The 21,286-nt window shown below is 37.3% G+C and overlaps 2 protein-coding genes across 4 annotated transcripts; one reads left to right on the top strand and one right to left on the bottom strand.

Annotated features, from left to right (window-relative positions):
- The first annotated feature begins 590 nt into the window (after positions 1-590).
- Positions 591-6,998, top strand: LOC145160380 (histone acetyltransferase HAC12-like). 3 transcript variants are annotated; one of them, XM_079079544.1, is made up of 13 exons: positions 591-1,022; positions 1,318-1,417; positions 2,117-2,348; positions 2,445-3,679; positions 3,774-4,181; positions 4,295-4,477; positions 4,598-4,744; positions 4,839-5,132; positions 5,205-5,344; positions 5,430-5,508; positions 5,591-5,977; positions 6,072-6,289; positions 6,373-6,998. In XM_079079544.1, the coding sequence occupies exons 1-13, from the start codon at positions 883-885 to the stop codon at positions 6,455-6,457; spliced, it is 3,648 nt and encodes a 1,215-aa protein (XP_078935670.1). In that variant the 5' UTR covers positions 591-882; the 3' UTR covers positions 6,458-6,998. The 3 variants fall into 3 exon arrangements, with proteins under 3 accessions (XP_078935670.1, XP_078935671.1, XP_078935669.1); XM_079079545.1 differs by having other exon boundaries at positions 592-1,022; positions 2,156-2,348; positions 4,277-4,477; XM_079079543.1 differs by having other exon boundaries at positions 592-1,022; positions 4,277-4,477.
- Positions 6,860-11,981, bottom strand: LINC1 (little nuclei1). The gene is made up of 8 exons (XM_079079546.1): positions 11,490-11,981; positions 10,774-10,983; positions 10,419-10,672; positions 10,076-10,346; positions 9,904-9,987; positions 7,821-9,805; positions 7,541-7,736; positions 6,860-7,453 (listed from the first exon to the last, which is right to left on the bottom strand). The coding sequence occupies exons 1-8, from the start codon at positions 11,700-11,702 to the stop codon at positions 7,199-7,201; spliced, it is 3,468 nt and encodes a 1,155-aa protein (XP_078935672.1). The 5' UTR covers positions 11,703-11,981; the 3' UTR covers positions 6,860-7,198.
- Positions 11,982-21,286: the final 9,305 nt, after the last annotated feature.

The raw sequence follows: 21,286 nt of genomic DNA, 5'->3' as shown, positions 1-21,286 counted from the left end.
TATAACATGTTGATATGTAGTTTATTTAACAATTTACTTTTATTTAATTAAAATTTATATCTACGAAATAATATATTTTTTATTTATCATTATATTTTATTTGGTTTTTTATTTATTAAATAATTTGTTTGGATGGATCAACATTAAACAAATGTGACAATAAAAAGTAATAATTAATATAATTATCTTGTTAATTACATAATCTTGTTTATTTTATTTCTTAATTTTTAATTATATAATACTAAAGAAACTCATGGTTTTGTCTTAAAATAATCATACATCCTGGTTAATTTAAGTAAAATTACACAAAAACTAAATCATTAAAATAAAAATATATAAATATAAAGGTAAGAGACTAATATATTGTTTGATTTGCCAACTTTATATACAAAAATTAAATGAAAGGGTCCAATTATTCTTTAACTAATGAATTGAAAATACATGCATTTGGCGCCATCGTCCATAAATTAATCAAATATTTTTTATTAGCAAGGTACCACTTCATACGACACCCGAAACCTAAGTCATCACTACTACTCGATATGACCCCACAAAATCAGCGGAGCCGAATTAGATAGAAATCATAACCTATAAATTAAAATGGAAATTTAATTCGATTTACCCTAACTTCCTCATCGCCATCCAAACGGGGGACATTCGATTCGTACTTAGATTTCGAAGATAGAAGAAGCTAACAACGATTCCTGGAACATCGAGAGAAAAAAAAAAAACAAAAAAACTTTCCCTCTTTTTTATTTGCCCCAAACTAGGGTTCCTTACCAATCGTTGAATTCCTACCCGTTGCGTGTCTTTCGCAATCTTTCTTGAAATTTTCAGATACCCTGTTCATTGTATGTTCTTGCAATTTGAAATTATGAAAGGATGGTTTACGAATTAGGTCACGTACGCGACCAATTCACGAACAAGAACATTGGTATTCAGAAAGAAGGAGGTGTCGCGAGTAATTTGCACAAGAAGCGACGTTCCGGCGTCAATAATGTTAATAAGTTTATCGGCAGCGTGTAAGTTACTTGTTCTTCTTTTTGGGCTTTTAAGTTTCGAATTTGATAGTGGGGGCTGTATTTGATATTAGTTCTTGGAACATTAAGGCGTCTACAAGCTTTGTTTGGTGTAAGTATGTGTTTCATAATGATGAAAAGACAAGTTTTTAGTGTTAATGTGGTATTACTTGACAACTTTAAACTTTATAGCGTGAATCAAGGGGACAATTAATGCATACATTAGGGATCAGTGATTTAAGTCAAATGCATTGAGCATTTATTTACTATATTTAATGAGTATATATATACTGTGTAGTGCCAAAAACTATATGGAGACAACTGTGGGAGAGAATTGGGCATCTGACCTTATCAATCACTTGAACACCCGATTTCCGACTTCTATCGATTCTCAAAAGGTAACCATTCTTGTTCTTTGTCATTAGTAGAATTGGATATTACAATGTGGATGATTTGGTGGTGGTTTGAATCGCGCGTGCAGCTAATTAGTACCATAATGATCGATTGATCGCATTGGGACAGAATTTAGGGTTCCAACATGTTGATTGGAGAAAGCTCTCAATTGGTTGTATCCAATATGATCTGTGGTAGATTGGGTAATGATTATGCGATTTACTCCAATCGCGTGTGTGCTTGTTCTTTTTTATAAGTAGAATTGAATATTGCAAATGTGCAACAAGATTTATTGTTCGGATGCTTCCATTGGAAAAAAACTTCTCAAAATGAGTTGCATCCGATGTGATTCGTGCTAGATCTATTCGCTAATGATTATAAATGGGAACTTTGTGCTTTTCCCATGTAGTGAAATCATTAATTTCATTTAAAGCATTTCAGCTGTATAGAAAGGGGAAAAGTGGTTATAGCGTGCCAACTGCCAAGGGCTTCTAGACTTGTTTTTAGCCTTATGAATATTTATCATATTGAAATCGGAATTTCATGCTTCAAAGGTCTTTAATTAGCTTATTTCCATGCATAAACATTTCTTGTTATTGACATTGTTGAAGACTTGCTATGTGGAAAATTTTAAATTTCTACTTGAGTTGATAAATATGTCGCTTTTCATATCTAAACTTACATACTTTCTGAAACTCTAATAGGAGTATAATGACCACAAGTTACTTGCCCATGGATTGCAGAACTACATTCAACATGATGCTAATCTTCATCAGATAGTATCCAACACCCTTGCTTCCTCTCATTCATCTCTGCCAGACTTGTTGGTTTCACCTGTTTTTCATAGCTCTACTTCAATCTGTCCTGAAAATTACACGAATTTGGGATACAATCATTACAATTCTACTTCAATCTATAATCCTGAGCTTTGTGGAGGTATGTTCTTTGGCTCTTCCATTCCCATTTTTTCCTAACATGCCCCCCACTAAATTATTTATTATTTATGTTTAATAAAGTAATAAACATCTACAGGATCTGCATTTAACGATTATTCCCAGAATAATCCCAGCACAAATGTTGGTTGTGGTGGGATGAACTTAATTTCCCCATTGGGTGTAAAGCAGACTGATCTAGACCTTATTACTTCACCTGAACAAGTATCATCCATCACTGCATGTTCTTATGGAGATATGATATCTGATTCTGAAGCTTTTGATAGTAGAGCTTATTATCAATTGAAGGCTCAATCAAATATGTTATTTGGCAATGTTGAAAAATCCAGAAATGAAGTCACAATGCAGGCTCAACCACATGTTTTGGAAAGTTCAAATCAAATCTCTAGTTTGCAAGTCCTTAATTCATATATCATGTACAAAGATATGCCAGCAGATTTGAGAAGAGAAGTTCCTTTCCAAAATTATATGCATGCAGCAGAATGCAAGGACAATTTTTGCAACTGCTCCATGTATCTTGAACTGGCATCCCATTTTGACAAGTGTCATGATTCAAATTGCAGTATTTGTGGGCCTGCAAGGTCTTTATATGGTACTAATAAATTTCAATTGGAATCTAAAAAGAGAAAGATAGATGAATCAGAGCCCACACTTTATGCTGATCCGAGTCACACCGAAACACTTTCAGAAGATGCATTATTACCTACAAAATATCAGAAGATGGAAGCAATTGTATGTAATGAAGATGTTCAAGAAGTAGTACAGCTACAAAAAGAACTTTTAGGAGCAGATATTGACCCAAAAGTTAGTGCAAATGGAGAAGAAGAAGAAGCCATGGATGATGATCAGAAAAAGAAGTTGAATGGTGAACAAGAATCAACAGGGCTAAAACAAAGTGATGGTAATGGTGTTACAAACAATGAAATGAACAAATCAGAGAAGATGAAGATACAGAGTGTGTCTTTAGCTGATTTTTTCACTGCAGATCAAATCAGAGGGCATTTGTTGAGTTTTACCCCTCAGAAGGATGTAGTATCAGGAAACAGAGAACAGTCAATCGGTCAAAACAGATGCCAGCTGTGTACCAATGATAAGCTTGTATTTGCCCCATCACCTATATATTGCTCATCTTGTGACACCCGTATCAAGCGAAATGTCGGGTATTTTCGATCAACAAATGAAATTGGTATACGCCATTGTTTCTGTATGTCATGCTACAGAGGATCTCATGGGACTAATATTATTATGCGCGGGTTTTCTATTCCCAAATCAAATCTCCAAAAAGCAAAAAACGATGAGGAAAAAGAGGACTCTGTAAGTTGTTGATTTTATCATTTTAATGCACTAACCTTATTTGTCTCTGGTCTTAACTCTTAATCAATTTGGTGTTGATGACTTGATCATGCAGTGGGTTCTTTGTGATAGATGTCAATGCTGGCAGCATAGGATATGTGGTCTGTATAATGATGAAAAAGATGTGGAAGGGAAGGCGGAATATATTTGTCCTAAATGTTATTTAGAAGAAATAGAGGATGGAACACGTGTTCCCTTACCAGAAACCAATGCTTTTGGAGCAAAAGATCTTCCAAGAACTAATCTGAGTGATCACATAGAGGAAAGACTGTGTAGGCGTCTGAATCAAGAAAGACAAGAAATGGCAAAGATTTCTGGAATTGAACCCAATGAGGTACCTGGAGCTGAAGGGCTTGTTGTGAGGGTAGTTGTGTCTGTTGAGAAACAGCTGGAAGTGAGACAGAAGTTTAAAGACATACTTCATGGAGAAGATTACCCATCAGGATTTACATACAGATCAAAGGTAACTATTATTATGCTTTCAGCAAGCTTACTCATATGTCTTAAATAGGCATCTCATCTGACATTATATATATATATATATCTTTTTGGCATCAGTTGATCTTTTTGTTCCAGAATATAGAAGGGGTAGATGTGTGCCTGTTTGGAATGTGTGTTCAGGAGTTTGGATCAGAGTGTGGGGGCCCAAATCAACGTTGTGTGTATATCTCGTATCTTGATTCTGTAAAGTACTTTAGACCCGAGAGAAAGAGTGTGAGTGGTGAATCTCTTCGGACCTTTGTTTATCATGAGATATTGGTACTTCACTTCTTTCACTTTTTCTTTTGTTTAATTTATTAACACTTGTGTGTTGGTATAGCAACAACTAGATTAAAAGTATCTCTTTTGTTTTTTTGCCTATGTTATGATGATCATCAGATTGGATACCTCGAGTATTGCAAGACACGGGGTTTCGCCACCTGTTATATATGGGCATGTCCTCTTATAAAAGGAGAAGATTATATTTTTTACTGCCATCCAGAGACTCAGAGAACACCAAAGCAGGATAAGCTACGCCAGTGGTACCTCTCTTTGTCTCTGCACATAAGGTGTTTGGTAAAATGCCCCAAAGTAAGAGTATATTTTGCTGATTTTTTTTGTTTTTTTTATGTTTAGGTACAAGTCAATGCTAAAGAAAGGGGCGGAAGATGGTGTTGTTGTGGACTACACAAATTTATACAATCAGTTTTTTGTTGCTAGTGGAGAGGGGAATAGAAAGATAACTGCAGCTCGTTTGCCCTTTTTTGATGGTGATTATTGGTCAGGGGCAGCTGAAAATATAGTTAGGAAACTTGAAGTAGAAGAAACTAGTGCTGGTGGATTGCAAAGCAAGCTACCTAACAAGAGAATCTTGAAAGCCATGGGACAGGATAAACCTGATGTTGCAGTCAAGGATGTGTTAGTGATGCAAAAGGTAATCTTTTTGCTTGCTGTATTATGCTGGCTCACTTAGACTCATATTCTTGTTTCTTGATTTTACTTGCAGCTGGGCCAAACTATTCTACCTGTGAAGGAAAACTTTATGATTGTCCATTTACAACATGTTTGCACTCATTGCCATGAAGTGATATTATCTGGAAGCAGATGGTTTTGCAGCCACTGCAAAAAGATTCAACTATGTTCAAGGTAAATGACCTCTTTGTTTTTTTCATCTCTTTCTCTAAATTAAAACATACGTGTTTACTGATGACTATGGTGTGCTTCACTGCAGATGTTTTAATGCTGAGAAGAATCTTTCTAGGAGTGAAATGCACACATGCCATTCTGATGAAAAGAATCTACTCTCTGAGGTGAGAAACTCTATAAAAACACACCTTAAAGACCTTCCTTTTTCTTTTTTCTTGTTAGTGTTAATGTGGTTTGAGTTTACAGGTTGTGGTGAAGAATGTGACTGTTGATACCAAAGATAAAGATGATGTGTTTGTGAACAGTTTCTTTGAGACTCGTGATGCCTTCTTAAACAAATGCCAGAAATCCCATTTTCAGTTTGATACATTATCCCATGCCAAATATTCGTCTATGATGATCTTGTATCATCTAATCCACAAGCCTCCTCCTATTAAACCAACCTGCACTGCTTGCAACAAAGATGTTGTGGTTGAGCGATGCTGGCATTGTGACATCTGTACAAAGTATAATGTTTGTGAATCATGCTATAAGATGAAACGTGGTGCTTATCATCCTCACAGATTAAATCCGCCTTCACTCATACTTGTCAGGGGATCTAAACCTGGACATGGACATCAAAAACCCATGACGGTATCTATGATTCTGAACAACTTTCTTTCTTACATTAATCAAGAAAAAACAATCTTGAATCTTCGATAATGTTTTATATTCCCTTCCATTGCAGTTGAAAGCAGTGCTGGATGTTTTAATGCATGCATCTCAATGTGTGAGGATCCCGTGCACTTATACAGAGTGTGTAACTATGAGAAGACTTTTCTACCATGCTTCTAGATGTAGTGTCAGGGTTCCTGGAGGTTGCCAATTTTGTCAACGGGTATGGAGAATATTAAAGGAGCACTCACAAATATGTAAAGATTCTGATTGCAGGATACCTCGCTGCATGTAAGTTGTACCAAAAACTCTCAATCTTACTAGTTAGTTACTCCAACCCAAAAAGTGTCTTGTAATGTGGTTTTGTTGTTCAGGGATATAAAGAAGCACAAGGAGCTTAAAGCCCGCTTGGCTATGGCTAATCAAGCACCAGCAGTAGCAGGAGCTTCCTGTTACTAAATCACCTCTACAGTAAAGAAAATAAAGTTGAAGTGGTCACAGTTTTGCACAACTAACATGAATAGATAAAGTTTGAGCTTTTGTCATATCATATCAACAACATAAGTGATGTGTTTTTGCTGTGGGATATATATATATATATATATATATATATATATATATATATATATATATATATATATATAGGGTTTAGAGTAGTTAAAGATAACTAACAGTAGTTGGAGCATTTGGTCTGTGGATGGTTTTTCAGGCACCAAACCCTAGTATGTATAAATCAAATTTTCCATTTTACATTTCTTGTTTCAGTATCTCATGGTTAGATGCACAAACAAAGATGTTTTCATTTGATGTTTCGCGCATGGGTTTGAATTTAATAGAATGAACAATCATGCAAAATGTAAATAGAATGAACAATCATAATCATGGTCTGTTAACACAAAATGAAAATCAAGTGTGACAATCCAGGTCCAGTGACAAGTTAACTGGCCATAGCAAATTTATGTAGCAAAGCAAAAGAAATAAAAAAAAAAAAAAAAAACAATCTGACTGAAGATAGATAGAGATATACCATACCAAGCCTAGGAAACTAGCTACAACGTGACTCCTACATAAACAATTGATAGACGACACTAGAAACAAACAAACGAAGAAACACAACAAACAACTCTTGACGCCAAAAAGGTGGGAGTTGTTTGGACTCTATGCATGCATGATATATAAAAAAGGTCTTCTACTTGTTCCTCATGTTGAGATAAATGTCCACAGCTTTCTTCCAATGGACACTTCACCAGGATGCTCAACCTCCTCCTCTTCATCTTCAGACTCATCATCATCATCATCATCATTGTCATTGTCATGTTGGTCCTGGACAGCAGGAGGAGTTCCAGTCTGGTGCTGCCTGTGCTGTTGAGGCGTCCCATTCACTTCTTCACTCAAAGCAACACCATCTGAGCAATTGTTTCCTGCTACCTCATTCTCCCCATCTACAACTTTCTTCTGATACCCATACCAAATGAAATAAATAAAAATTCAGATTAAATAATAATACATGCGTGTTGAAAACAAGGAGAGAGGAAGGACTACCTCCAGAAACCCATCATGATGATGATGATCATGGGGTTGTGAATCTTGGGTGTGATCTCCATTAGCAAGACTAGCAGAAGCTCCAGGTTGAGGCTTTGGGACTTTTCTCTTTCTCCCAACACGTCCACTTCCCTTTGAGTTATGTGAGACTGACACATCATCTTCTTTAGTTTGATTAGACAAGGCAGGAGCTCCACTGATGATTAACAGGGAATAAATGTAGGTAGAGTAATAAAAAGATTATGGGTTAACAAAAACAAGTATAAATTTAGTTACTTACGCCTTGGGTCGACGAAGGTTGTATCGTCTAACTTGAGGTTGAGGTTGAGGTTCAACTTTCTGTCTCCTACTCCCAGTTGTGACACTGTCAGAATATTCACTGTAGTCAGGATCTTCTTCAATTGCACGCTTACGCCTTCCCTTTGAGTTTGATGTTTTTGATGTTCCCTCAACACCAACACCAACATCAGAAGAATGCTCAACACCATTGTTCTCACTAGTTGCCTTTTTAGGACGCCCTCTCCCTCTAGTGGTTCGTTTACTCTGACTCTGACTTTCATTCCTCGTATCAGAAGGAGACTGCTGCTGCTGGGAAACTTCTTCAATGTCATGTATCTGGCTGTTGGTGTTTCCATGATCATCATCCACGGATTGAACCCTCTGGACATCAAAAGAATCCAATACAACTCTAGCTGACACTTCCTGTTCTTCCTCGGAGCTCAATATGTATTCTGGTATTTCTCCAACATCTACAAGTTTCTCTTGTGCTTGTGTTGCTCCCTCTTCAACACCACCTTCATGTACATTCTTCTTCCCAGTTGAGAATATAGAGATCTTTGAGGTGCATTTTCGCAACCAGGTCAAGGTCCCACCAGAAGCAGGAGATCCTGAATTATTATTATTATTATTACCCATGGCCATGGATGTCCCTACATTTGGTCTCTCTGAAGTACCCTGCCCAGCTTCTTTCAAATACCCATCAAACTTTGGGAGAGGAAAACTATCTGCATTCTTCATTTCTGATAAGGATTGAAGATCAGAGAGTACAAACTCAGAAACTCTCTCTCCACACTCCTTACACCCTTTGTTTTCCTCAACGAATGCCACAAACCGTTTCTTTTCCTTGACAAACTGTTCGCGTTGATCCTTTAACTTTATGCTGAGGCTAACAAGTTCATCAATGTCTTTTTTCATTTCAAGCTGCTGCCCTTCTAGATGCTTCTGGTTTGCAAATACATCTTGTTTTTCCTTTTCTAACTGTATCCTTTCTAGCTTCATCTCTTCCATTTCTCTACTTGCAACATCTTTCAAGTACTTCACATTCGCCAGCTCCCTGTCTCTCTCTTCTTCAAATGATTTTTTTGCTTCACGCATGCGGTTCTCAATCTCCGCCTCTTTCCGCTGCATTTCAGTCTCCAGTTCTTGTTTCAGAACTTCAAATTCATGAAGCATTTGGGATTTCTTACTTTCATATTGCTCTTCCAACACACATTTCTCATGCTCCATGGTAGCAGCAAACGACTCTTTAGCCAATCTCAGAGCTTCCAACTCTCTTTCCACATAAGCTTGTGTTTCCAGCTTCTCGTTCTTCAACCTTTCTTCTTCTAAACGGTTTGTTTTTTCTATCTTTTTCTTCTGTGCAGTAAAAGATTCCAATTCCTTCTTTATTTCAACTCTTTTCTCATCAAGATCTTCCCATTCCTTTTCAAACTTCTCCTTCTCCTGCTTCAGATTTTCCCTTTCATTCAAAACCGCTTCTCTCTCTTGCCTGATTTTTTCTATCTCTTGCTTCAGTTCAGACTGCAAACGGGCATGCTCGCACCTCTCTTCTTCTGTGACTCGAAGCCTTTCACGTTCTTCACTTATCTTCAATTTCTGCTCTTCAATTTCACTACTTAATTTCTCAAGCTCAACCTTGAGATTCAACAAATTCTCCATTTCACTGCTTAATTCTTTCCTTTCATTCTCTAGGTTCTTCTCCTCAGATTTAAGGCTCTTCTCCTTCTCCTTTAAAGCTTTCGACTTCACATCGAATTCCTTCTCTTTCTCCTTGATTTTCTCCTGTTTCTTTTCTAGCGCCTGTTCTCGTTTTGCAATCTTTCCTTCCAAGTGATTGACTTCAACTTCCTTCCTCTCCACCTCAACAACCCTGTTTTTGAAATCCTCATCCAATGATTTTCTCTTTTGTTCCATATCCAACTCAAATTCATGTGTCTTTGCATCCAAAATGACCTTGTGTTCATCCAAAAGTTTTTGAAGCTCTACCTGCAAGTGCCATAAAGTTGAGTTGGCTGTACATATTAGAACCTACACTATATGCTATATAATACATGAGCAACAACTAACAAACCACAACAACTTACTTTTTCTCTTGCCTTGAGCTTCTCCTCCAGTTCTAGTAATCCCTTCTCCCTTGCCTCTAACTTCTTTCTCATAGCTGCAGCTTCCTGCAACAAAACACAGATGTTCTTTTATTATACATGAGACAAATACAGATCTCTAGAAAACAATTGGCCAAAAGCCTAGAAGACTTACTTTTTCTTTTGAGACTAGATTTTCCATCCTGGTGCTAATTTCATCTTCTTTAGTTTTAAGAGCTGAATCAGCCAGGTCATTTTTCTTCTGTGTTTCTTCAAGTTCAAGTTGTTTCTGCTTAAATAATCTATCACTATCATTTGCCCTCTCCTCTCTTTGGTTGAGTAACCTACGGACCTCAGCCAGCTTCTCCTCTCCCTCTTGTAACTTTCTCTCCCATTCCCTCAGATCCTCCCTTTGGTGAGATAGATTGCGCTCATGCGCATCTCTCCTGAAAACATTAAAGAAAACATATAAGAAACACATAGTGAAAGAATAACATTTAACAAAATGTGAAGCATACTCGGAATTAAATGCCATGCGCTCTCTCATGAGTGAAGCTTCTTTTGACTCGATCTCAAGTGATCTTCTCTGAAGCTCTGATGTCTTCCTGCTGACCTCAGCAAGCTTCGCATCAGCAGCACGCAACTTTGCCTCTACCTCCAATGATCTCCCTTCAACACTAGTAGCCAAAGCATTTGCTTCCTCTAACTTCGAATCAGCAGTGAATTTTATTTCTGCATATTCTGACCGCATTTCACGCAAAGCCTTCTCTAACTGCAGTAGCCAATGGATTAAAATGTTAGCAGTTCTCTTATTTAAGTCGTAATAACAATGACACCTCCATGTGCTGTAAGGTCAAGTTAAGATGTTATTACCTCATGGACACACTGTTTTTCAACCCCCAATGCTTTCCTCAACCTCTCCTCACGCTTCTCCACCTCAGATATTGCAATAAGATGTGCAGTTTTCTCTCTCTGAAGGAGCTCTTTGGTTTCGGATAATAGTTGCTCATAATGTTCGTTCTTGGACACCGATTCTTTTTTCTCAATGAGAAGAAGGCCCATGTTATATTGATATTCATAGAGCTGTATAGACCAATTACCAGATGAAATTCAGTAGGTCTACCAAATATACTAGACAAACAGATTGAAGAAATAGCATTGATATAAGAAAAAAAAAAAGGTAAGTAGCAATTCTCAATTTTCTCACAAACTCTCTTTCTCTGACCTCTTTGAATCACTTCATTTACAGTTCTAGGTTGAGTTCTCCTTAGACCATTTCCTATAAACAGATAAGTGCTATGAACTTACTACGTGTGCTGTTTAAGAAGCCAGCTGTGACATTATATTCACTAAACATTTCTAGAGTAACTGGCGCTTGCTCAAACTTTATCATCCATCAAATTGAGAAATAAATTGGTTTATTAAGACCCTAAACAGAAGCCGAATTATGCATGCTTTTACTAACTAAGTAAGAACGAACTTCATAAAGATCTAAACTCAGACCACAAAATCAAGAAAACCCACAACAGCAACAAAAAATAAGATACTTAAGCAGCTTAAAATATAAAAACGAATTAATCTTTACTAACCTCCTTCTCGAGGCTAGAAATCTTATCAATCACAACGTCTTGATCCATAATCCCAACGTTGGACACCAAACCCTCGGGTGTAGACTCGCCAAGTGCAAAACCCTTATCCCTAGGGCTTGAATTAGGGCCCGAATTGGCCAAGACGATCCCCTTTTTCTCTGCTCTAGACGAGAGCAAACCCGACCACGTCTTCTTCTGAGGTGTAACCATCATAATCCTCTCAAAATTGCAGATCCTATATCTTCTAACTTCATAAAGAGTGAAGAAAAATCGATCTTTTTCGGCCAAAAAGCACCAGCAATCAGATGTTCCAAATCCCGAGAGTAACTAAACGAGTAATAGAGGAAAGAAAGAAGATCGACCCTAACCGGACGTGAGAAAAATCCCAAATTCCGACGAATAAAAGCAGTTCGAATCCGGTAACGTCTCCAAACTAACTTTTCTCTCTCTCCAAAATGTGCCGAGAAGCCAACCTTTTGGTGGGTTAGCGCGGATCACTCACGTTATTTCTCAATTTTTATTTTATATTCCAGGCTAGCACAGCAATTACACGTTGAAATTACTATTATGTCCTTCTTACGTTTCAAAGTGATTTTAACGTGCATAATTATTTTATATGTGTCTTTCTTCTTTTTTAAAAGAAATGTTTTTATTAATAAAATCTTATTTTTTTATCAGACATAGAAACTCTACATCAAAATTGAGATAATTTATTAATAAAAAAAAAACTATATTGTTTTAACGGTAAACATTGGTTAAAGGCTTAAAGCGGCATCCTTTTTGGAAATTTAACAGGCAGGCCGCCTTTGGGGAAAGAACGTGGGTGTTCGAAAGTGTATGTCAAAATGACGCTTCTGTCCCTGTAAGTGGAAGAATAAAAGTGCACAACAAATAAAATAAAAATTCGAGAAAAGCTGAAGTATGCATATAAATACTTGTACATTGGTTTGGTAAGTTGTACGTTGATCTGTAAAAGGATATTAACTGGCATATTCTTCGACTCCACGTGAAGCAACGATGCCACGAAGTGGATAAGGTCATTACTAATTTTAGTTTGAGTTTACGGACATTTTTATTTATTTATTTTCTTAGAGTAAATTACATAAATCGTCCATATAGTATATATAAAATTACACTTTGAGTCCATGTTTTGAATTACTTATACAAATAATTCTCATAGTTGCATTTTTCCCCTTAAGTATAGTCCATGTTTTCAGCTTTTTATATGAATAATAACTATGTTTAAGACCCGTGTATTACACGGATTATAAAAAAAAGATTTAATATAAAAAATTATAAGCATACATATTTTTTACAATACCATAAATATTTAAATTTTTCAGGGCCGGTCCTGAGGAATTAAATATCCTCAAAGACCCAGGACGAGCAAAAAAAAGAGTCTTTATCGTTATTATAAGTTTTTATTTTTAAATAAAAATATATAATAAAAAAATTTGGGTCCTGTACAACTGCCCACTTTGCCCCCCCCCCCCCCCTCTCAACGCCCCCATGAATTTTTTTTGTGAAATCCTTTCTTTTAATATTATATAATTTTGGAATTGTTAATAGAGTTTAGTTGTGAAATTGGCTAACATATGTATATTATCAGAGAATTAAAAATGAAGGAAATTAAGCTTTGTATAGCAATTATTCTAGAGTTTAATATAATTAAATACCTTACATATATAAACTATGTATTCAATTCCAAAATTTTTAATTTAAGAAAAGTGAAAAAAAGCATAAAATGACATGTGGAAAATAAGAAACCATAATATCTAAGAAAATTACATGTGTCAAATGCATAGATAACATAACATGTGACAGAAATCATATTCATTTATTAGGTTAGATTCTCATAGTTGCATTTTTCGCCTTTTGTATATATGTAAAATGGCTTTATTATCCTTACATAATATTAAGTTCTCTTACTAAATTTAAATTTTTATGAATATTAAATTAGAAAGTTCTTTTTCCTTCTCCCTCCTCCGATATCACCACATGTTACATCACCCTTCACTACTCAACATTCATACATGTCCCTAATTTTTGTCCCTTTAATATTGACATATTAAATGAAATCTTAGCCTAAACCTAATCAATTAAACTTGATCTTTAAAATAGCTTTATATTCTTTCTTGTGATCAAGTTTATAAAATTTTGATCTCCTTCACACCTAATCTAAAGCAAACCCATAAAATCTAAATTGAACCTATTAGCGACTATACATAGTTTGTGTAACACCCGTGACTTGAGCTAATGCTAATTATTTAATCTTGTAATTTATTGTTGGACTATGAGAATTAATATTGGATCATGAGTTTGGCCTTTATTGAGTGGGCCGTTGTATACTGGGCTTATTGAAGACGTACGCGGGGCGTAGTAGGAGCATTAGATGCGGGAGGATGATACACGTACGCGCATCATACGCGAGCTGACTCAAAACCCTAATTTTTAGGGTTTAGGTCATATAAATACATATTTATATCCCAAACCCCAGCCTCCTTACCAGCCTCCTTGACTCAGAAATCCTAGAAACCTAACCCTCTTCATTTTTGTGTGATCTTGATCTTGTGGAGTCCATTTTAGTGGCTTGGAGCTTGGAAGGAGAAAGAAGAAGTTGGTGAAAAGAAACTTGTGTAGCTTGAGCTTAAAGATTCAAGACATCATCATCATCATCATTTAGCACTCATTTGAGGTAAAAAGCTCAAAACTTGCCTCATGAATGCTTAGATATCTTGTAATGGGTTTTTGGACCTTTTTGGTCCCAAGAATGGAACTTTATGATTCCAAATCCGTTTTTAGGCTTAGGGTTGCCACCCTTAGTGCTATTTGAGTCCCAAAGACAGAAAAGATACCATCTTGAAGGCCTTAATGTGGCCATGCATGAGTATTAGTCATTTCTATGGAAGTAGGTTTCCATATTTCAAGTTTGGGTCCATTTGTGGGTTTGCAAACCACCAAGTAATCGACTTTATTGGTTAAGACACTTTATTGGACTCAGATATGTGTTTGGAGCTTATAGTCTTAAGGGATTAAGCCTTTTTGGAGTTTATGGCTTAACAGGGTAGTACGTTGGGCGTACAAGCCCGTACGCGTAGCGTACAAGTCATGCAGCCTGTACGCTTAGCGTATAGAGGAGTACGCCCCGCGTACTCACTGGATTAGGTTTCCATCATATGGGCCTCGGATTGGGCATTTCCATGGACTTTGCTATTTTGGGCCATAGTGTGCCATCAGAAATCAGTTAGTTTGGGCTAAGAATATGTTGGGCTTAAGAGAAGGCCCATTTGAGGAGTTGGGCCCAATTTAGAAAATTAGGCCATTAGTGGGCTTCAGAAGGCTATCTAGATTTGGGCCTTTCATGTTATGGTTTTGGGCCTTAGGCATGGGTCAAATTAGATCAGGGGTAAAATGGTCATTTACCCTAAGAAGGATTATTAGTTTTTTACTAAGTTTTATTGTGGTAATGATAGCTCGGGGAGTCGTTGGAGCAGCCGTGAGAGATTCCTTACCGTGATATTCTACATTCAGCTTTGCGAGGTGAGTTTTCTCCTGGTTTGAATGGGTCTAAGGCACCAATGTCGGCTCGTGTATAGTATGTGTGATGATTAGAAGCTAAGTGTGGGTAGGGCCCGTATCTTAAAATTATTTGAGTATGGATATGAATTGGTAGATTTTGGTTATACTTGTTGTCTGTGTGATACTTGTATGTATGTCTAGATAGCGGAGTGTGGGCGAGCCCTGTATCTCCTAGATAGCGGAGTGTGGGCGAGGCTTGTATCTCCTAGTTAGAGGAGTGTGGGCGGGGCATGTACCTCCTAGTTAGCTCAGTGTGGGCGAGGCATGTATCTCATAGATAGTTGAGTGTGGGCGAGGCCTGTATCTCATAGTTAGCCGAGAGTGGGCGGGGGCCCGTATCTCTTTGAGTGTGGGCGAGGCCCATATCTCCTAGCTATATGGTATGTGTATGGTATGTGGTAGTTTGGGGAGACTCGCTAAGCTTCGTGCTTACAGTTTTCAGTTTTGGTTTCAGGTACTTCCGGTAGCAAAGGGAAGAGCTCGGGATGACTGCATTGCACACACCATTATGTTTTAGCCTGGGATGTTGCTCTGATATATTTGACAGATGTTTATGATGTTTTGAGATACTATTACTTATGATATGATGTGATGATTTTGATAACTATGGTTTTATTAATAATTAAAAACGAAATTTTTGGACCATATTTTTGGGATGTTTCAGTTTGGTATATATTATGTATTAGTTTAGCATATATTATGTATTGTTGTATTTCCATATTTACCCTCCATGTACTTTGTGTATATGATTGTGTTTAATGTACAGAGAAACCATCCGGTCATATTATTTCTTTATTGTTTCATAAGATAGTATCAGCCTAACCATCGATCCTCTAAACCCAAATCGTTGGCAACCTAAGTTATTCCTCTTCTTCCATGTTGCTCTTCAATATGTCACCCCCACTCCAAATTCCGAGAGAAATCTCCCCATGGCTACTCTTATCCATATGTTGACTATTAAATTGTCATCTTCTAATGTGGAAAAATCAAGTTTATCATCTCCTATCACATCAACAGCCGTTAGGTTATGTGGATGGATCAATTTCATAACCACCAACAACTATTGTTGGTGAAAATAATTCAGTTCTACCAAACCCAGCGCATGTCGTTTGGCTTGAAGTCGATAAACGTGTATGCCTGCTTCTCAACTTTTCCATAACCGAAGAAGCCATGACCGAGTCCCTAGGCCATTAAAATGTTCGACAACTCTAGATCTCTTTAGAAACGGCTTACAACCATGATTATGTTGAACGTTCTCAAAACCTGCGTGATTCTCTCAAAACATTGTATGTATGTTAGATCTAATGGGAAAGTATGTGTCTTTATTGTCTTGTATGTCGATGACTTTGTTCTCATAGGAAACGACATCCCTACACTTAATCGTGTAAAAACATGACTTGGGAAAAGTTTCGCTATGAAGGACTTGGGAGAAGCTGCCTACATACTCGGTATTAAGACCTATAGGGATAGATCTAGGCGTCTAATAGGACTTAGCCAAAACACTTACTTAGATAATATATTGAAGAAATTCAAGATGGAAGATTCTAATAAAGGATTTGTACATATGCAACGTGGCATAGTTTTGAGTAAAAACCAATGTCCTAGTACTGGTGAAGAACTAGAGAGAATGAGTCGAATCCCATATGCTTCTGCTATAGGATCAATCATGTACGCCATGATATGTACAAGGCCATACATCTCATACGCCATTAGTATGACGAGTCGTTATCAAGCTAATCCTAGTGAAATTCATTGGACCGCAATCAAGAACATTCTGAAGTATCTTAGGAGGCTAAAGATATGTTATTGTTCTATGGTGGTAAATATGTGTTAAGCATCAAATGATATGTGGATACAAGTTTCCAAACTTATAGAGATAACTCAAGATCTCAGTCTGGTTTTGTGTTTACATTAAATGGAGGAGCAATGACTTGGAGAAGTTCCAAGCAAGAGACTATTGTTGATTTAACTACAGAGTCAGAGTATATTGTAGACAATGAGGCAGCCAAAGAAATAGTGTGGCTCAAGAAGTTCATCAACGATTTAGGTGTTGTTCCAAGCATAACTAAACTGGTTGAGATCTTATGTGATAACAAGGGTGCAGTTGTCTCAACTAAAGAACCTCGAGATCACAAGCGCACAAGGCATATTAAGAGAAAGTTCCACCTTATTAGGAAGCTAGTTGAAGATGGAGATTGTTTTGGTCGAAAATTAATCAAGTGTGAATCAACCAAATTATATGAGAAGTTGTGATGTTGTAATCGAATCAAGTGAGCAAATTAAGAGTAGACGACATAAGTGGTTTACAAGAAAGCCCCTTTATCCTTGTTAGGATATCCGACACAAAACCTTGGGATGTGATAATGATCACCTGCCTTGTTAATTTGTATTAATTGAAAGATAAGTTACAGATGAAATAATGAATGTACGAGTACAATTATTGTAGAAAGTCCAGGTGTGTGTTGTGTGCAAAATACAGTTGTATTTATACTTTAGTCTAAGTAACAATAAATTTGATATTCTCGGGATCATCTCAAATAAAAACGAACACGTTGGTTTGACTTGGTATTCCCGGGTCTTTTTTCTGGTTGAAGTGCTTCTTCGTTGAGAATGAGTCTTATGTTGACTAATTATGTACATGTGAAAAAAAAAGACTAGAAATATATATTTTAGAAGTGTTATGAAATAATAATATTGATGGTCAGGATTCTGAGATAGGTTCGAGGTCCTAAAAGATCTTGAAGATTTGGGATCCTGAATAGGGTTGAAGATCGTGGCCCTAACAATTGCCCCCAAATTATGCCTGCGAAATATCAATGTTAATTTCAAATATTTAAGGGTATATATATATATATATATATATATATATATATATATATATATATATATATATATTAAAAAAAGTAAAATTTTTGAAGTTTTAACGGATAGGGTAATTTGAATCCCAACGGATAGATTTCCATCTGTTGAAATAGGCATAGTAATCTGTCAAATCACCCTTCCACCTTTCCATGATTCTCGTATAAATAGGATGTTCAGTCTTTTGATTTTGCCTAACTCTTTTAGCTCATTTCCAAACGTTTTTTTGAATATCTTCGAAGGTACTTTTCTTGTTTCTTCTCTCCTTAACTTTCTTTGTCTTTAATCATGGGCAAAAAGCAACTCGCTCTCGCACAAGTGTCATCGATGATCTCATGGATCAAAAGGTCGTGTCTTATGAATAAACTTTCACTTTGGATGACAACGATATCGAAGCTCTAAAATTGGTTGGGGCTTTTCCTGTCGGCACCGTCTTTAGAGCTTTCGATGAAAAGATCCAGCCAAACTTTGTTTCTTCCTCTTGGTTCTGTTTCCCCGAATATCCTTTCACCCTAGGTCTTTCTTATCCTTTTACCGGGGTCATTTCTGAGTTCATTGAGATCACTAAAATTTCGTATATTCAAGCCATGCTAGCGGTTTCAAGGATCCTTTTACTGGATCGATTGATTGAACCGCTCCATGGATTTTGGTATCGGTTTGAATGGGTTAGCTTATGTCTATGATCTTTAGACCTTTGGGAACTCTCGTTTCTTACTAAAAGTTAAAACCAATAAGTCACCCCTCATTCTAAAATTCAAGCATAATGATGACGCTTGGAAAGGAAAATACTTCTTCGTGAAACGCGACTCCATTCCTGATGGAAATCTCTTGCCACGGTCTTGGGTTAAAAAGGGTATGGTTTCATGTTTTTATACTAAGGATCCTGGATTTCACACTCCTTATTTTGTTTGATTTTTTGCAGCTTTCAAGTCTGAAGAGCTCGTTCTTCCCGCTGAAGATACTGAAGACAGGATTGAGAATTTCCTTGCCCTGTGCGAGATTGAGAGAACATTTAAGCTTGATCATCCTAGCCATCAAGAAAGTTCAAGAGCCATTATCCCCATGTCTACTGGTAAGGATCCTCAATTTTATTTCATTTTTTTATGAAGGATTGTAACGCCCCGATTCTCAGGTATGGATTTAAATAAAAGGTTCTTTGATTTTAAGTCCTACTCGACGAGTTGGTTGCCCTACTCGTCGAGTAGCAGCGGGGTGGGATCGCGTATTTAGTGACCTACTTGCCAAGTCCATGAAGGGACTCGACGAGTAGGAGCTGGCATAGGAAACCCTAAATCCCAGGGTCTTGCACCCTATTTAAGGAAGCATAAGCCTCCTTTGGCCTCCTTACAGTCTTTGAGAGCTCAGTGAAACCCTAATTCGTGTGGTACTCTTTTTAATGTGTTTTAAACCTTGGAAAGGAGGTTGGCTTGGAGGGAAGAGCTTGAAGAGCAAAGGAGTTGAAGCAAGGAAGGTGTGGGAAACAGAACTTACCTCAACTAGCATCTTTTGGAGGTATCAAGTTGCAATCTTTACTCCCCTTTTCTTCTAAATCTCTTTGTGGTTGAGTTTTAGGGTTTTATGTATTTTTGGGAGCCATATTGGTGAGCTATGGGCTAGATCTGAAGTTGTAACTTCAAATCTGGACCCTTCTCAAGTTCTAGAATCATAAAATTTCTGTTTTGGTCGTGGATGAGGCCCTCCTTGTGCATGAAACCCTATTAAGAGCTTAGATTTGGCATTAAGAGCCTTTTTAGTCATGCATGCACGTAAAGTCTGCAACTTTATGTGAAAAGCATGCCCTAGAAGCTTGGATCTGTAATTTGGAGCCATTATATGGCTTAAATGAGTCTGTATGGCTTAAGGACTGAAGGAACTCGGCGAGTCGCAAGGTTGACTCGGCGAGTCATATGAAGATGGCCATTAAACTCGACAAGTTGGATGAACACTCGGTGAGTCCGATGAAGATTGCCTTAGACTCGACGAGTTGTATGAACAACTCGGCGAGTCGGATGAGTTTTCCCCGAGTTATGAATGTGTGTGTAGCCGGCGTGTTGCAAGAAGGAAACTCGACGGGTGGCCTTCGGGTTTCGATCGAAAATCGTAAGAACTCGACGAGTCACCCCGATGACTCGGCGAGTGGGAAAGAACTTCAAGGAACTCGGCGAGTTAAGGTCAACATGGACTGTTGACCTTGACTGAGGACTTTGACTTTGACTTGGGGTTGACTAGTTGGTTTATGGAGTACCTTGTGAGGTTGAGGACTTAAGAGTATATCCGTACTATGGTAATAGGTGGTAGAGTCTTTGGCAAGTGATCCGAGAGTTGGGATTTATCTACCGAGTCGACATCTGTGAGGTGAGTTATCCTCACTATATCAAAAGGGTCTAAGGCACCAAGGCCGGCCCTTTTAGTTGTTATCATTATATATATATATATATATATATATATATATATATATGGTTATGATCTGATAGATCGGAATCAGGATAAACAGTATGTTATGATTCTATGATCCTTAGGGATCGGTATGATAGTGGTCTGCTAGGTCGATGCTTTAGCTATGAGAGATTGCTATGATTTATGATCTTGAGATAAATATGTTTGATGCTTATGTATGCCAGTATATGTTAGTTATGCGCACATGATTAGTTGCTCGATGATTGGGTTGAGGCGGTCCTGCTTTGTGCTGAAGGCCAACATACCCTATGAGCGGTCCGGGGAGACGGTAGGCCCATGTGGTGGTTCCGTCATGCCGAAGGCTCGTTATAGATTCAGTTAGATTGTAGGCTCTGTAGGGCGGTCCAGTCCGGCCGATGGCCCAGTATGCATGTTGTTGTTTGATTGTTACCGATTTTGGTATTTCAGTGTGGTATTGGTATTTTTGGGGGTAGCTCACTAAGCCCTTGGGCTTACAGTTTTCAGTTATTGTTTCAGGTACTTTAGGAGATCGTGGCAAGGTGAAGGCGTGACCGTACCGCTCCTCATCCTTATGATCTGTTTTTGGGACACTTGATGAATAATGATTTGAAAACAATTTGTAAACAAATACTATTTGGGTTTTAATTGTGATTGGAAAAGTTTAAATTTGGCGTAAATTTTATGGATGTTACAAGGATCGTGAACTGATAAAACTTTTTTGCCATGAATTCCATAGTTTAATAACTTTTTGAATTTGGTTGAGACATTTTATCAAACACTTTGTGTGCACCACACACATCAGATTCATAATCACCATAATTTACCGTATTCACTGTTTAAACTCTAAAAAACTTCATTGTAGCATTCACACTTAATAACTTACCTAATTCCATTGAGGCATTTCATCAAGCACCTTCTGTGCATCTTTTTTTGCAAAACTT

Source organism: Lactuca virosa, chromosome 2 (genome assembly GCF_052849685.1).
Source record: "Lactuca virosa cultivar CGN04683 chromosome 2, Lactuca_virosa_CGN04683_v6, whole genome shotgun sequence".
Classification (NCBI taxonomy): Eukaryota; Viridiplantae; Streptophyta; class Magnoliopsida; order Asterales; family Asteraceae; genus Lactuca; species Lactuca virosa.
The sequence above is the reverse complement of the archived record's forward strand: the minus strand, read 5'-3'. Positions and strand labels throughout refer to the sequence as shown.

Excerpts from the sequence above, each read along its gene's own strand:
- LINC1 (XM_079079546.1), bottom strand. The coding sequence starts at position 11,702 with ATGATGGTTACACCTCAGAAGAAGACGTGGTCGGGTTTGCTCTCGTCT. Across the intron at positions 10,347-10,418 it reads CGCATGGCATTTAATTCCGA|GAGAGATGCGCATGAGCGCA; the intron begins GTATGCTTCACA and ends TAATGTTTTCAG. Across the intron at positions 9,988-10,075 it reads ATCTAGTCTCAAAAGAAAAA|GAAGCTGCAGCTATGAGAAA; the intron begins GTAAGTCTTCTA and ends GTTTTGTTGCAG.
- LOC145160380 (XM_079079543.1), top strand. The coding sequence starts at position 883 with ATGGTTTACGAATTAGGTCACGTACGCGACCAATTCACGAACAAGAAC. Across the intron at positions 1,023-1,317 it reads AATAAGTTTATCGGCAGCGT|TGCCAAAAACTATATGGAGA; the intron begins GTAAGTTACTTG and ends TATACTGTGTAG. Across the intron at positions 5,978-6,071 it reads GACATCAAAAACCCATGACG|TTGAAAGCAGTGCTGGATGT; the intron begins GTATCTATGATT and ends CTTCCATTGCAG.